At 40.7% G+C, this 14,893-nt stretch overlaps 1 protein-coding gene across 3 annotated transcripts in view; it reads right to left on the bottom strand.

Annotated features, from left to right (window-relative positions):
• The window catches only part of nkd1 (NKD inhibitor of WNT signaling pathway 1), a 105,331-nt gene that overhangs the window by 43,640 nt on the left and 46,798 nt on the right, over positions 1-14,893 (bottom strand). For all 3 annotated transcript variants that reach the window (XM_043706957.1, XM_043706958.1, XM_043706959.1), the window contains one exon: positions 7,758-7,815. In XM_043706957.1, coding sequence (XP_043562892.1) covers positions 7,758-7,815 — 58 coding nt within the window. The remainder of the gene's footprint in view (positions 1-7,757; positions 7,816-14,893) is intronic.

Raw genomic sequence — 14,893 nt, 5'->3', positions numbered from 1 at the left:
GGTCGTTTGTACAAAGCTATTGTTTAATCAAAATATGTACTTTTCATTCCAACCAGAATGAATATTTAACCTAATTTTTATTTCACATTTCCCTCAGTTTGATGAACTTACAAGTTTGTCTGGCTCAGACATAGGTGTAGATTTTCACTGAGTCAGGATAACTTAGTTGTCCCTTAGTAGGTAGGAACCAACTTCCAGATTCCCAAACCTAATCGCGGGCTTTCTAATTTCAGTAAGGTAGGACTGATTCTGATCAAAAGCCTGCACTCAGCTCTCCTTACCTGGCTGGTTCCACTACAGAGGTAAGCATGATTTGGGCCAGCTTTTTAACGATCAGGTTTCGTGGCACCACTGAGATGTCATGAGCTTTGGTGTGTGCGAGGGAATCATTTGAACAGTAGGCTCAACAGCACCTCCCCATGGACATCCCCCCCCACCCCTCCAAATGTCAGACCATAAATCCCTAAATGTTTCTTATGGCCCATCATGCCCACCAACCCACTGCCATAGCTTCCCATTCAACCTTGCACATGCAGACTATGGAAGTTTGATGCTATTCACCCATTATACAATGTAAAGAAACAGTGAACCCCGCAGTTACAGTTGGATGTCAAAAAATGCTTTTAAAAAGTAACTCATTGACAATATTCCACTACGTTAAAAAAAATTATTTTCACTGCGGCTCAATAAAAGTGACAATTGTCCAGGCCCTTATAAAGTTCAGGACCTGAAACTGCAGTCAGCTGAAACCTCTTCACCTTGTTGAAATAAAACGTTGTGAAACTGATAGTGAGAACAGTCAGTCTGAGCTGTCAGCTAAGCAGGACTCAGGTGTTAAAAGACCTAAATGGGCTTGAGGTTCATTTGACTCATTGCTGAGATGAAAGGACCATCTTATGCTGGTGATGTTAAACAGGCTAGGTCTATATACATTGGAGTTTAGAAGAAGAGGTAACCTTATTGAAATATACATGATCTTGCAGAGGCTGGATAGGATTGATACCCAAAGGGTGTTTCTACTTGAGAGTGAGACTAAAACCATAGGATATAGCTTAAGAATAAGATGATTCCCTTTTAAGACGGAAGGGGATTGATGTTTTTATCTCCCAGATCTTCTGTACTGTATGTAGAATTTTCTTTCCCAGAAGACAGTGGAGGCTTTAAATTTATTCAAGGCTGAATTACCTACATTCTCAATAGACAAGGAAGGAAAGGGTTATGTGATACAGACAAGAAAGCAGAGTTGAAATAACAAAAACAGATCTTATTGAGTGATAGAGTAGGCTTGAGGGGCCAAATTGCCTACCCCTGCTGCTAGGTTCCATGTTTCCATTGTTTCTGAAGGTTTTCTAAACCAAAACACATGCCACTGTCAGTATAGGTTTTGTTGTTTTTACACAGGGAATTCAGAGAATACAGAAATACAGACAGCATAGAGGCAAGAGGTTCTCAGTTTAGAAAGGCATCATGTTCAACAAAGTCTTGGTGGGCTGAAAGGCCTGTTCCACAGTTGTATATTCATTAGAAGGTGAATAGATATCAACGTGCCATAGCCTGGCATGAGGGGTCATAGGGCTGGTCTGCAACTTTCTTTGAGTGAAAATTTTTTTAAGGAATCCATGTGCTAGCTGTATACAAATGCTGTGACTCTACCTGACAGTTAACCATGGAGTTAATTAATCCCTAGTGAGCAGTTATCAGACAATTATTAATATGGTGTGAGGGGTATAATATGGTGTGAGTGGAGGTTATTGAGAGACCTTAGGGAATGGGAGGGAGCAATGAGGTAGGACAGGTGGAGTATGGTGACTACGTGGGACTGACATTACGATTGGGATAAAGTCCCATAGCATCATTCTAAAATGGCCCACCTCTACAACAGACAGCCCTGTGCTCTCTCCAAACCTTTTCCATTATTGGCTGGCAACCAACCACCCCCACCCCCCACAACCCCGCCAACTCTATCCTGGCAGCATCCCACTATGTGCCTGGAGGATGAAAATTCAGCTGAGAAACTGCCAGCTGCTCAAAGTTTTTGCTTCATTACGCTACAGTTACTCTACAGGTAGTGTCTGAGATTGGCACCAATTTCCACCACTGCAAACCAGCAACTCAGTTATAATCCCAGTTTTGCACTCCTGTTTAGTCAGGGGAAACTTCTGTTCTTAGTCCATAGTTGAAACACACGTACATAGAACATTACAGTGCAATACAGGCCCTTCGACCCTCAGTGTTGCACCGACCTATGAAACTGTTAGGAGAGACAGGCTGGAGCCTCTTGTTCAAACAGGGAGAAAAAAAGGCAGACAGAGTGAGGATGGGCAGAAAGATGTTTACATCCTGGAGTTGAAAAATGGTGAAGGATTAAAATGAGGGTGTTTTTCACAGAAGACAATGATGAATAAACCCATTAAAGAATCCAAGAGAAACTATTACAAAAGACTATGAATCCAATACCACATGATCTAGTTATGCAAATAGAACAGGTGCCTTTATGAGAAAATTAGTTGATGGATTTGTTTTTTATTCTTACTGAGAGATCCAACATCCTTTTCACTACTTACAGACTCAAAAATGTTTTTTTTTAAAAACCAAATTAAGTTTAAAATATTTATTCATATATATTATGCACAGTTACTGCACGAAAAGCAATATGCAACTCTTTCCTTGAAATCAAATAAAATCACATAAAACCAAGCATCAAGCACATGCCAGTTTGGCTGCAGATGAACCACATATTCTACATCACTGTGAAGCCCGAAAACTTTCACAGAAACCCAAGGCATGCAGTATTACCGCCCTATTAGTTACTGTCCCATACACTATCAAATGAAGTCAGGCTGATTCTTAACAGACATTTCCTCAGACTTCATTACACTCCCAACATCCCAGACATAGTTTACGAATCTAAAAATAGAAAATTCATCAATGTTTCAGAGGAGGACTATTTCTCAGATTGATCAAGCCTCAAGTAGCAGATATAAATTACACAGAGGTAATTTCTCAATCAACCGGTTTTGTTTACCGAATCAAAATAAAAGGGTCATTTTCTGCTTGGCAAAATGTAACAAGCTGTGTGCCCCAGGGGTCAGTGCTGGAGACTCACTTTCTTCCAGTAATCTGGATGAAAAGATTGCTGGTGCAGTTGCTAAGTTTTATGATGACACAAAGATAGCCAGGAAAGTATGTTGCAAAGAGAACATGAACATGCCAAATAGATATGTTAACTGAATGGGAAATATCTGACAAATGGAATGTAATGTGGGAAGATGTGAAATTGCCAATTTTTGCAGGAAGAATTAAAAAAGGCACATTATCTAAACAGGGAGACACTGTAGACCTCTGAGATGCAAAGAGATTAGAGTGTATTTGTGCATGAATCACAAATCATTAAGATGAATGTACAGCAAATAATCAGGAAAGCCAATAGAATGTTTTTTTAATTGCAAAGGGAATGGAATACAAAAGGCTATATTTCCGTCATACAGTGATCTGGTGAGACCGTATCTGAAGTACTGTATGCAGTACTGGTCACTTTACTTACAGGAGGATGCTAACATAGTGAAAGCTAATCAGAGAAGGTTTACTCGACTAATACCCAGAATGGGCAAGTTATCTTATCAGGAAAGATTGGACAAGCTGCTGGAGTTGAAAGAGTAAGACATAACTTGATTGAAACATATAAAATCCTGAGGGGTCTTGATAAGAAACATTTGAAATAGGAGGAAAAGTAATCCATTTGAGCCCTTCCATCACTTAATATGATCAAGACTGATCTGCTGTCCCAATGCCATCCCTAAAAAGCCTTGAACATTTATAAATCTATTTCTTTCTTAAACATAATTTAAGCCTCCACAAGGCTGCAGTAGAGAATTCTAAAGGTTCACCACCCTCTGAGAGAAGAGGTTTTTCTTCATCTCAGTCCTAAATGACTTACGCAGTATGCGGAGTCTGTGACCCCTTGTCCTGGATCCTCACCCCCAACACAAGGAAAATATCATCCTTGTGTTCCGTCGGTGTAGGCCCTGTCACATTTTTAAGCCTTTCAATGAGATTCCCCCTTGTTTTTCCAAACTCCAGAGAACACAGGCATGGTTGACCCGGTCTCTCCTGACATGACAATCTTGCTATCCCAGGAATCAGTCTGATGAAGCTTCACTGCACTGGTTGGGGAAATGATATTTCAACTTCTGGGAAAATCTGTAACTCAAGCTCACTGTTTAATACTAAAATGATTGCCCATTTAGAACAGAGCTAAGCAGATTTCACACACCCCCTCCCCCCACCACCACAGAAAATCCTGTATCTTTGGAACTCTTAACACTCAGAGGAAGCAGAATCTTTGAATATTTTTAAGCAGAGATAGATGGAATCTTGATAAGCCAAGGGCTGAAAGGCTAACAGGACTAAGCAAGAATGTGAACTAAATAGCTAAGTCACAATCTTACTGAGTGATGGAGTAGGTTTGAGGCGTCAAGTGACCTGCTTTGCTCAGAGTTAGTATGTTTGCACGTAATTATTTTGAGACCTAGTTTAAAGTCACATGACAATTTTACGTGCAAATTTGATACAGTTAGTATTATTATTCTGAACTTTCCTTTTCCAGAATAAGCCAGGAAAAGTTCAAAGTCGCAGACTCGCAGTTCAAACTGATCAGTAGTGTAGAAGAAAAATGGTTTTATTTGTGACACATGGCACTGCAGGTCTTTTCTTCTCTGTCCCCCCACCCCCACCCCACCCCACCCCTCGGTGCAGGCTTAGTGGGCTGAAGGGTCTATTTCTGCGCTGTACTGTTCTTTGTATATCCTATTTTAGAGATGAAGAAAAATGTTGGTTTTAATGACAGCACTGGCCAAGCGTAACATTATACTTCATTATTCAGATTATCATCTGAAAGGAGCATTGACCTCTAATAGCATAATACTCGCATGGGCCTAAGGCTGAAACATTCTCAGATTTTCATTACACACACCAGGTGTATAAAATAATATATACTGAAGTAAACCTGAAGTTTATATTAATGCCATGGGTCTTTTCAATAATAATCTGAAATAAAAATAAAAATTGATCATTAGAGCTTTTGTGTCAACATTTTCTAATTTTTTCTTGTAAATGATTCATGTTTTAGATTAAGATATCCCGGCATGTTGTAGTGAGTGCCTATACTTATCAGTGTAATTAAATGGCAGTTACTCCTTTAGGTATGCAGAACTTGGCTTTTACAGCTGTCTCACAGTCCAAATCTTCTGCTCATCTCCAAAAGATATAAAAGAAATCTCCAAACGTTAAAGATAGATGAGCCAATGGATAAGTTATTCAGATGATTATCTAAGTAACAGTTCATTGCTTTTTCTTCTACTTTAAATAACACCTGACCTTTACTGAAAGTCAGCCTTTTCCCTAGAGATTTGCAACTAATACAACTGCTCAACCCATTAAAGTCTTACAATATGGATTCCCTACATTTTGGCAGGGTCTGGAAAGATCCACTGCTGGAAGAATCCATCTGTCTGGCCATGTATCACCCTGAGTGTAATAGAGATGAATGGTGACAGCTGCAGAGTCTACCTACACTAGATAAATTTCAGCAAGCTGTTTGGCCAATACTTAAGTTACAATTTCAGGACCTGCAGATTAAACTTGGCGAGGCCGATAGTGGGTTGTGGGCTGTGCCAAAAAAAAAAATGCTCAGGAAAACTGGTGCCTGAGTACGGGTGGGAAGACATTCATGTGGCTCGAGTTGCACTTTACCCAGGAGAGAAGCTGTTCTCATGGCTGTCTACATCCGCTACATACTCAGTTAGTGACAAAAACACAGAAAATACACAAGATACAAAGAGGAAACTGAGGAAACAGGGCCTTCAATGAGAAGAATCAGCACTTCTGACTGGGAGGCTGCATCGGGCAATTCCAAAGAACTACAAATATCAACTTTCTTTTCTCCCCTGCATTACCGACAATTCCACCCCCCCCCCCCCCCCCCACCCCTCCCTCCCCACCAGTGTGTCTTCTTTCATGTTGTGGCTTTTTATACTCTCAAATTAAAATCGGGAATATGTTAGAGTTCCATCCAAAGAAGCATACTGCATTTCTTTTTACACTTGCTTTTATAAGAAAAGACAAAAATACACAACTCTGACTTCACATAAATATCACTGTCAGTGCTTCAGTGACTTGGTCTACCTACCAGAGTTTGCTGCCACAAATCAATGCAGACGGTTTCTGATTACAAGACATATTGAAAGCAATCCTTTCCAATGCTCGCACCATTGTTAAAGGGGGCAGTGGGTTGGTATATTAGTAGAAGAAGGTATAGCATGTGGAACACAGAGTGCAGAATGTATGACAGGAGTAGGGAAGAACATAAGATACGGCGAGAGCACAGCAGGTAAAGAGAAATAAGAATGGATGGCCATGATTAAAGGGGAACGTTGATAGCAGTGAAGGTGTGAAAAGGAAATAAAATTGATGGTAGAGAAGAGAGGTGAAACCGGCAGTGAAGGAGGGTTGGGAGAACAGTCAGTTTGGGGTTGGGAATGAATGATGGAGGTCAGCATTGACCAATACGAAATGGGGACAAAAATGTGAGCATGAAATTAGAGGAAACAGTGACAACATGGAGAGGGCAAAGGCAGACAGAGAAGTGCAACTAATTGTTTTCACATATCAGCAATGTTTATCAAATGGTTAGTGTTTTTGGGGGACTGAATACATGAACTAATTTGAAGTTTTAATCAGTTTTTGTTTTTCTAAACTAACTGGTACCTATCAGTATATTTGCACATGCAGTTCCTTTCCCCACAATTAAACTGCTTACAAAGGTCCATTTAACATCACAGAGAAGCTACCGTTCAAAGCAATAAAGATCTGAAAGCTGAATACACTGGAGCTAAAAGCACATTAAAGTCTTCACTTCTAGACAGATTACCGCTGAAATGTTGACTCAACTATATATAAAGTAGCCATAGAGATACATCAATCAAAACAATAATGAAATCCTATGCTTAGTAATACAGAACATTCCACACAACTTCATCAGCTTAGTTACAATGACTGACATTGCAATTTCACAATCTTATAAAAGACTAATGACATTATCTCAGCAAATTATTTTTTAAAAATAATCCAGTTCATTTAGAAGGCTGTCAATACCACTTAATAGGCAATGGGCTAAAATAGAGTTCTGAAGCATTGAGGTAAAATAGGTCTGAGGAAGTATTTTTGTACAGTGCTTCTTAATGCTTTCTAAATCAAAGAAAACAACAGCATCATGTAGAAATGTAATTTAATCCCTACGAAGTATTGAGTTAGATTTAATAACCAAAATATTCATGCCTATAATTGTTATTATGACTGCATTGTAGAAAAAAGGTACGTTCCATAAATCAAAAGAGATGATAGTGTTGAAGAATGAGTTGATTGTAAAGAGTTTCAAATATTCCATTTTTTTTTACCAGTAATGGCCTACACAGGACTATGCTATATTTGTCACTCTATGAAACGTAACATGCAGCACTGCACTTTCGCTGACAATGGGTACAGCCCAGGTTGTCAATTCATCTACATATTTCAAGTTATCGGAGAGTGAGTAAAAAAGATGAAATAATACTTATTTATGCCAGTTCTGAAAACGTTACAAATTATTTGTACCTTTTAGAGTACTTAAAAGCAGGTAGCAACTGACTGACAAATTGGAGGTCAAATGAAATATAAATATGAAACATAGAATAATTTTTTTAATTAAGTGTGGCACTTACCTTCTAAAGGATAATGTTCTTCACTGTATCCTTCTCTGCTGTATTCACCAGCCGATCCCTGCAAGACACAACCTAGGATTACTTTCAATGTGAAGCTCTTTTTTAAATAGGAGGTTGTTTACTACCAACAAACAGCAACCAAAGGGCAGACTATTGTGGATACTATGCTGGAAATGTGAAGTTACAGCAGAACATGCCAGAAACACTCAAGCAGATTAGTAAAGATGGAAAGAGTTAGCGTTGCAGATCAGGATGGCACTTAATAAAACAAAGGAGTTCCATTTTCTTGTAACAGAACTATATTAACTAAAAGAAGTCAGCAAACACACTAAGCTTACATTGTATGAGGGGTCTTGTGGAACAGTGGCAATGTCCCTACCTCTACACCAGAAGGACCAGAAGGGATATCTGGTCGGCATGGACGAGTTGGACCGAAGGGTCTGTTTCCATGCTGTATATCTTTATGACTTTATGACTAGATTCAAATCTTACCTGTCCCAGAGCTGTAACATCTCTGAACAGGTTGTATAGAAAAGTTTTTTTTACGTCATATAATCAACTCTTGATCAATTGTCAATGATAAATTATATGGTGAACATGTTCGGATACTCTATGTAAATGTCTAATTCTGGTGCATTGATCACAACAGATCTATCTTTAAGTGGAATCAGGAGGGATCAGGAAAGAGGAGGAGTGGCAGGTGAATTTTAATTTAGATAAAGGCGAGGTGCTGCATTTTGGGAAAGCAAATCTTAGCAGGACTTTTACACTTAATGGTAAGGTCCTAGGGAGTGTTGCTGAACAGAGTGCCCTTGGAGTGCAGGTTCTTAGCTCCTTGAAAGTAGAATTGCTGGTAGGTAACATAGTGAAGAAAGTGTTTGGTATGCTTTCCTTTGTTGGTCAGAGTATTGAGTACAGGAGTTGGGAGGTCATGTTGCGGCTGTACAGGACATTGGTTAGGCCACTGTTGGAATATTGCATGCAATTCTGGTCTCCTTCCTATCGGAAAGATATTGTGAAACTTGAAAGGGTTCAGAAAAGATCTACAAGTATATTGCCAGGGCTGGAGGATTTAAGCTATAGGGAGAGGTTGAATAGGCTCGGGCTGTTTTCCCAGGAGCGTCGGATGCTGAGGAGTGACCTTATAGAGATTTATAAAATCATGAGGGCGTAGATAGGGTAAATATACAAAGTCGTTTCCCTGGAGTGGGGGACACCAGAAGTAGAAGGCATAGGTTTAGGGTGAGAGGGGAAAGATATAAAAGAGACCAAGGGGCAATTTTTTCATGCAGAGAGTGGTACATTTGTGGAATGGGCTGCAACAGGATGTGGTGAAGGCTGGTACAATCACAACAATTAAAAAGACAACTGGATGGGTATATGAATAGAAAGGGGTTGGAGGGATATAGGATGGGTGCTGGCAGATGGGACTAGATTGAGTGGAGATATCTGGTTGGCATGGACGAGTTGGACCGAAGGGTCTGTTGTACACCTCTATTACTCTAAATATGATCCTGCAACTGTCCCTTAGTGACCAGAAAACACAACACATCACAGGTAATGAAATCAAATGAGGGATGAGCCCATCAATATTCGAAGGACAGGAGGACTAGTCCTTCCATCTGAAAACAGCAATCCTGTCTATCAAAGCAAAAAAAAAATATATGTTCTGGTGAACTGCCTTGTTTACTCATTCGGATGGAATCTGACTCTAGGTTTGCAAATTATGTCACAAGGTTTCCAGCTTCTCCGAGGTACCTCTGTCTTCTTCTGCCAACTTCAAATTATTGCAAGAGCCCTACTTACACCCCTCCACTAGAGGGGTCAAGCTCTTAGTGAGTACATCTGATGTGTGGGATAGAAATGCAATTCCATATTAACATACTTCCTGGCTTGCTATAGCCATGTGACCTCTGCCATGTGACCTCTACCATGAGACACCTACTGTGGGCACCCAGGGACATAGACAGAAATCATATGACTCAGTGCTGCTTTTAGTCAAGGGCTCCAGCCCAAGCACAGGGAGCCTTCCCCTTACCTGAGGACAGAAACATTAGTTCCTGACCTGAGCACAGTGCCCCTAATCTCCCATATTGAGTGCAGCAGCACCACTCACCAGAGCCAGAGCACAGCAGAGCCTACCCATCACACCCAACCCTTCCTCCGCCCTAGCACAATGAGCCCCCTGAAACCTTTGGTCTTATGTACCCCATAGTGGGCACTGCAGATACCCACCATAAAACAATGAAGACACAGCACAAACAAGACTATTGATCTGTAACCCTGTAACATGGTGTCAGGAGTGAAAGATTTGTTAACTACCTCTTGAAAAAATATAGATGCAAATCGCCCTCAACAGCCAGTTGATCGGTTTCCAGGCACTAAGGCCTACACCTACCCTTTTAACTCTTCACGTCCCATAATCCAGGGACACACATCCCTCCTTTTACGCTAAACTGTTATCGTGTTGTTCTTGTTGTACACTGTTCACAAAGTGGTCTCGTTTCTACATGCATATTGGGGAACCATGATGCCAAAGATCTCTTTGGTATCAGCAAGAACGATTGAGTTAAACATCACTTACTGCTGAATTCTGGCCCCCGTTCCACTCTGACCTCTGTGTGTTCAGCATCCTGCACTGTTGCAGAAGCTTAATGAAACCAGATCGACTTTCCACTCTTTACAAACTTCTAAACAGTAAGTTCAACAAGTTTAGATCATTGATATATTGGGAGCTCTTAACATCTGAACTCTGAAACTTAACTTCATAAACAATTGGCTTTGCAGCTCTGTCAGGCTTCAAGCACCTCTGAAAAACATGTCTATTTAGCACAGTTTTCATATACCCAAACTGAACTGCCTTTGCCTCCTGCTAACTGACAATTTCACAATTTCACCAAGATATGATTAACCTGAGGAGGGAGCATTTTGAACCTAGCCTTCATTCAATGATAAAATCTGCCTGCATAAATCCCTTGAAGTTTAATAGGTGCAGATCATACCAGCCAGAAAGTCCTGTATTTAATTCATGGTTATTGCATAGCTCAGATCATCAGTTAGGAGATACAGTTAGTCTCAGGAGTAAGGAAATACAAAAATAAAACTCATACAAAAATAAACACAAATGAATCATAGAATCCCTACAATATGGAAGTAGGCTATTTGGCCACTGATCCTCTGAAGAGCATCCCAACCAGACCTATCCCCTACTCTATCCCTATAAACCTGCATTTCCCATGGCTAATCCACTTATCCTGTACATCCCTGAACACAATGGGCAATTTAGCATGGCCAAACCATCTAATATGCACATCTTTCGACTATCATAGGAAACCAGAGCACTCAGAGTAAACCCATAAAGACACAGGGAGAATGTGCAAACCCCACACAGACACCACCTGGGGTCCCTGGCATTGTGAGGCAGCAGTGCTAACCAGCGAGTAGATTGTGTATGGGGACAGAATCTGGATCGGCTGCAATACTGTCTGCATATAAAGTCAGTTATTCTCTTGATTTACTCATTAAAGAAATGGTTACTTTAGGAGATACCAAGGCATTATTCTGCCACAGTTCGTACCTTCAGAAGGCGAGGGGAAAAAATTGATGCCCTGTATTTCTTGTGAAATTTGAGAGAAAGGAGAAGCAATAACATTCCTTCTTTCTCTTTAAAACACATTTTTTTCCACCGTTCAAAGCTTGAGTTGAAAATGCGACCACTGCTCAAAAGCCATAGAATATAAACATCTCATGCGCTTCTCACATTGACCTCCCACAAACCAAAACATACACTTCCGGCTGGGTCACCAAGGACCAGGGATGTGCTCAACTACCCAGATTTCCAGGAAAACAAACATATCTTCAAGATTACAGAGAAGACAGAACATTCCCTTTTCAGGCTTTCCCAGAAAATGAGGCCACATTCACTGCTGAGCCATTTTTTAAAAAATCATCAAAGACATAAATGCTACTTCTCCTCCAAAATGTCAAATTTTCTGGACACATTCTTTGGAGACCTGAGTTATAAATGTAACATCCAGACACCAACCTGATAGACAGACTGGGCCTCAAGTTGGGCAAGGAATTAATGCTGCAAACAGCCAAGAAGATGGAAGAGGTCAACCAAAAAGAGGGGTAAGAGGTCTCATGAGTTAAATGCCATTTGGGGGCAGTGGGTGTGCAGTCAGGGTGGGTGAATCGAAGACTAATGCTGAGAAGTCAAAGTGCTTTGGGGGAAGGCGGCATTTGGTATGCTTTCCTTTGTTGGTCAAAGTATTGAGTACAGGAGTTGGGAGGTGATGTTGCGGCTGTACAGGACATTGGTTAGGCCACTGTTGCAATCTTGCATGCAATTCTGGTCTCCTTCCTATCAGAAAGATGTTGTGAAACTTGAAAGGGTTCAGAAAAGACTTACAAGGATGTTGCCAAGGTTGGAGGATTTGAGCTATAGGGAGAGGCTGAACAGGCTCAGGCTGTTTTCTCTGGAGCGCGAAGGCTGAGGGATGACCTTTTAAAGTTTTATAAAATCATGAGGGAAAGTCCAGAACTAGAGGGCATAGCTTTAGGGTGAGAGGGGAAAGATATAAAAAAAAAGAGACCTAAGGAGACCTTTTCACACAGAGGGTGATATGGGTATGGAATGAGCTGCCAGAGGAAGTGGTGGAGGCTGGTACAATTGCAACATTTAAGAGGCATTTGGATGGGTATATGAATAGGAAGGGTTTGGAGGGATATGGGCCGGGTGCTGGCAGGTGGGACTAGATTGGGTTGGGATATCTGGTCAGCATGGACGGGTTGGGCCGAAGAGTCCGTTTCTATGCTGTACATCTCGATGACTCTATGGCCCAAGATCAAATGGGTCTGGGGTCATTATAAAGACAAGGAAGAAGCTAAAATAATAGAGACTCTTCAAATGAGACCCATGGATCCAGAAGGAAGCGAGGCTCATGGTACATGGATGCAGTCAGCAAATTTGACCCCAAGGAAAATGCTACCATAGGGATGACCGACCACAAAAAAAATGTCACCCCCACAAACAGACTGGCCAGAATCTGCGAGGAGCGATTCCTCCAGTCACAGGTTGGAATTCCCATACATTTGCAGGATAGGTTCACTCTGTGGGAGAGACGCAGCAGCAAACAGAGCAAACAGTAAAAAAAGGAAAATAAGTAATAAGCCAGCCAAACACTGGGGAATTCCCTTTCCTGGGGTTTGCCAAGACCTGGGGTGTCGAAGCAGGAGATGCATCTGTTAGGAATTCCATCAGTTAAGTTGGGGGAGGAGAGGGAAATAGCTGGGATGGTGAAAGAGACTGCAAGGGGAATGGGTAGGAGAAAGAGGATGCAAAGGGATGGGAGGAGATGTTATAAGAAGGGTATGGAGAGAAAGGAAGGCTGGAAGGCCTTGGGGGAGAAAGGAAGGCTGTAAAAGGGGTTGGCCTAAGGCCACCCATGTGGTAGCTTTTCAATGAGACTAACAATGGATCTAGGGAAGGGGATTAACATGTTGGGGTTGATGGAAGCACTCCTATCACTCTAGCCCATGTTGTATTATAAAAAATGTATTTACATCATGGATTCACCCCTTTTTTCCTCCTTGCAGCTGTTAGGTTTGCCTAGACTCAGGAAACCTTGCAAAATGATTTAACGATAAATTAATGTTAAAGTGCATTTTAATATAAAAGAAGAGTGGTTTGATCACTCATTTTGTATCCATTACAATTAAAAATAGATGGCTTTGAGGTGGCCTCTTAATAATTATTCATTCATGGAATCTGAGTTTTTATTGACCTTCCACTGAGTGCCTTGCTAGGCTACAGAGGCAAGTTAGGTGTCAACTACATTGCTGAGAGCTAGAAATACACAGGCCAGGTAAAGATAGTGGATATCCTTCCCAAAAGGCTATTAGTGAACCAAATGGGTATTCACAATAACTACTATATAATTACTTTTAATTCCAGGTTTTATTGTATGAAAATTTCAGCATCTGCCATGGTGGGATTTGAATGTATCTCCCCAGAATAATAGTCTGTCATGCTGGATATCCAATCTAGTGACACAGTAACCATCACATTGACAGACTCCATGTTCTTTACACCTTAAACTGTGACATAATTCAAATCCTCCTGATGTCTGGAAGTTAAATTCAAATCTTTGTTAAGGCTGTTTTTTTAAACACTTCTTTATATTTGACTATGCACTAAAATGGGGGAAAAAGAACTGTTAGTAAAACCAAGGACTGTGAAAGGAATTGTGGCACCTTAAAAGCAAGTTAAAAGGAACATTGTTGCTTTCCAAGTCATGACGGCGGAGAAATATGATGTCACAACACCAGGGTGTGCACAGAGTAGGATTCGTCCAGCAACAGATTGCTGATTGGTGTGTACAATTGCGATCAGTTTTGGACATCAGAAGTCTAACCTGACTAAAAGCTTGAAGACAGCTCTCTAACTGGCTCATGGGCAGGTGATATGTTTGGGTGTTTACAAGAGGAGACAGAAGCCTGAAGAGTTAGATGCTGTATCTCTTTCTCTGCAGTAAAAGTAACTAAGGCCCAAAATAAAGGCCAGTTATTTTCTCCTAACAGTTACTGCAAGCTATTTACTTTAATCAGTAACTCAAGGATTTTATATGCAGTGGAGCAAATTACATGTGCCTCCTGCACAGAAGTGAAAGGTGATTGGGCAGCAGATCTTGGGAAGTAAAAGGAACATTGTCAAATTCTGTGGACTGGTACCGATGAACTGTGTTTCCCCAATAACTTTTCCTCCACCCATAAGACTAAAATTTTATGTCTTTGTCTGTGTCTGTCTAAGCGTGTGTGCAAACGTTTTAAAAGCGAATCAGTGTTTCAACTAGCAGAGTCTTATGTTGTTTATTCAGTTTTGTTTTGTTTATGGTTAGTATTTATTTGTAATGAATAGTCATTCTTGCTAAGGACACGATCCTGGTTGACATTTTTACATCAATAAGACAGTTAAATTGGGGAGTTTCGACTACTTTGATTTGATCATGATCTTTACTGGCAATCCTAGAAATAGAGCAGCTCATGCATCAGTGCATGTTCCCAAGTGGGTCATGACATCTTGGAAATAAACTGTATCAACAACTGTCAGTATGCTCGTGTCAAGTCCATTCGGA

Source organism: Chiloscyllium plagiosum, chromosome 17 (assembly GCF_004010195.1).
Source record: "Chiloscyllium plagiosum isolate BGI_BamShark_2017 chromosome 17, ASM401019v2, whole genome shotgun sequence".
NCBI classification, from domain to species: Eukaryota; Metazoa; Chordata; class Chondrichthyes; order Orectolobiformes; family Hemiscylliidae; genus Chiloscyllium; species Chiloscyllium plagiosum.
This window is presented reverse-complemented; position numbering and strand designations above follow the sequence as displayed.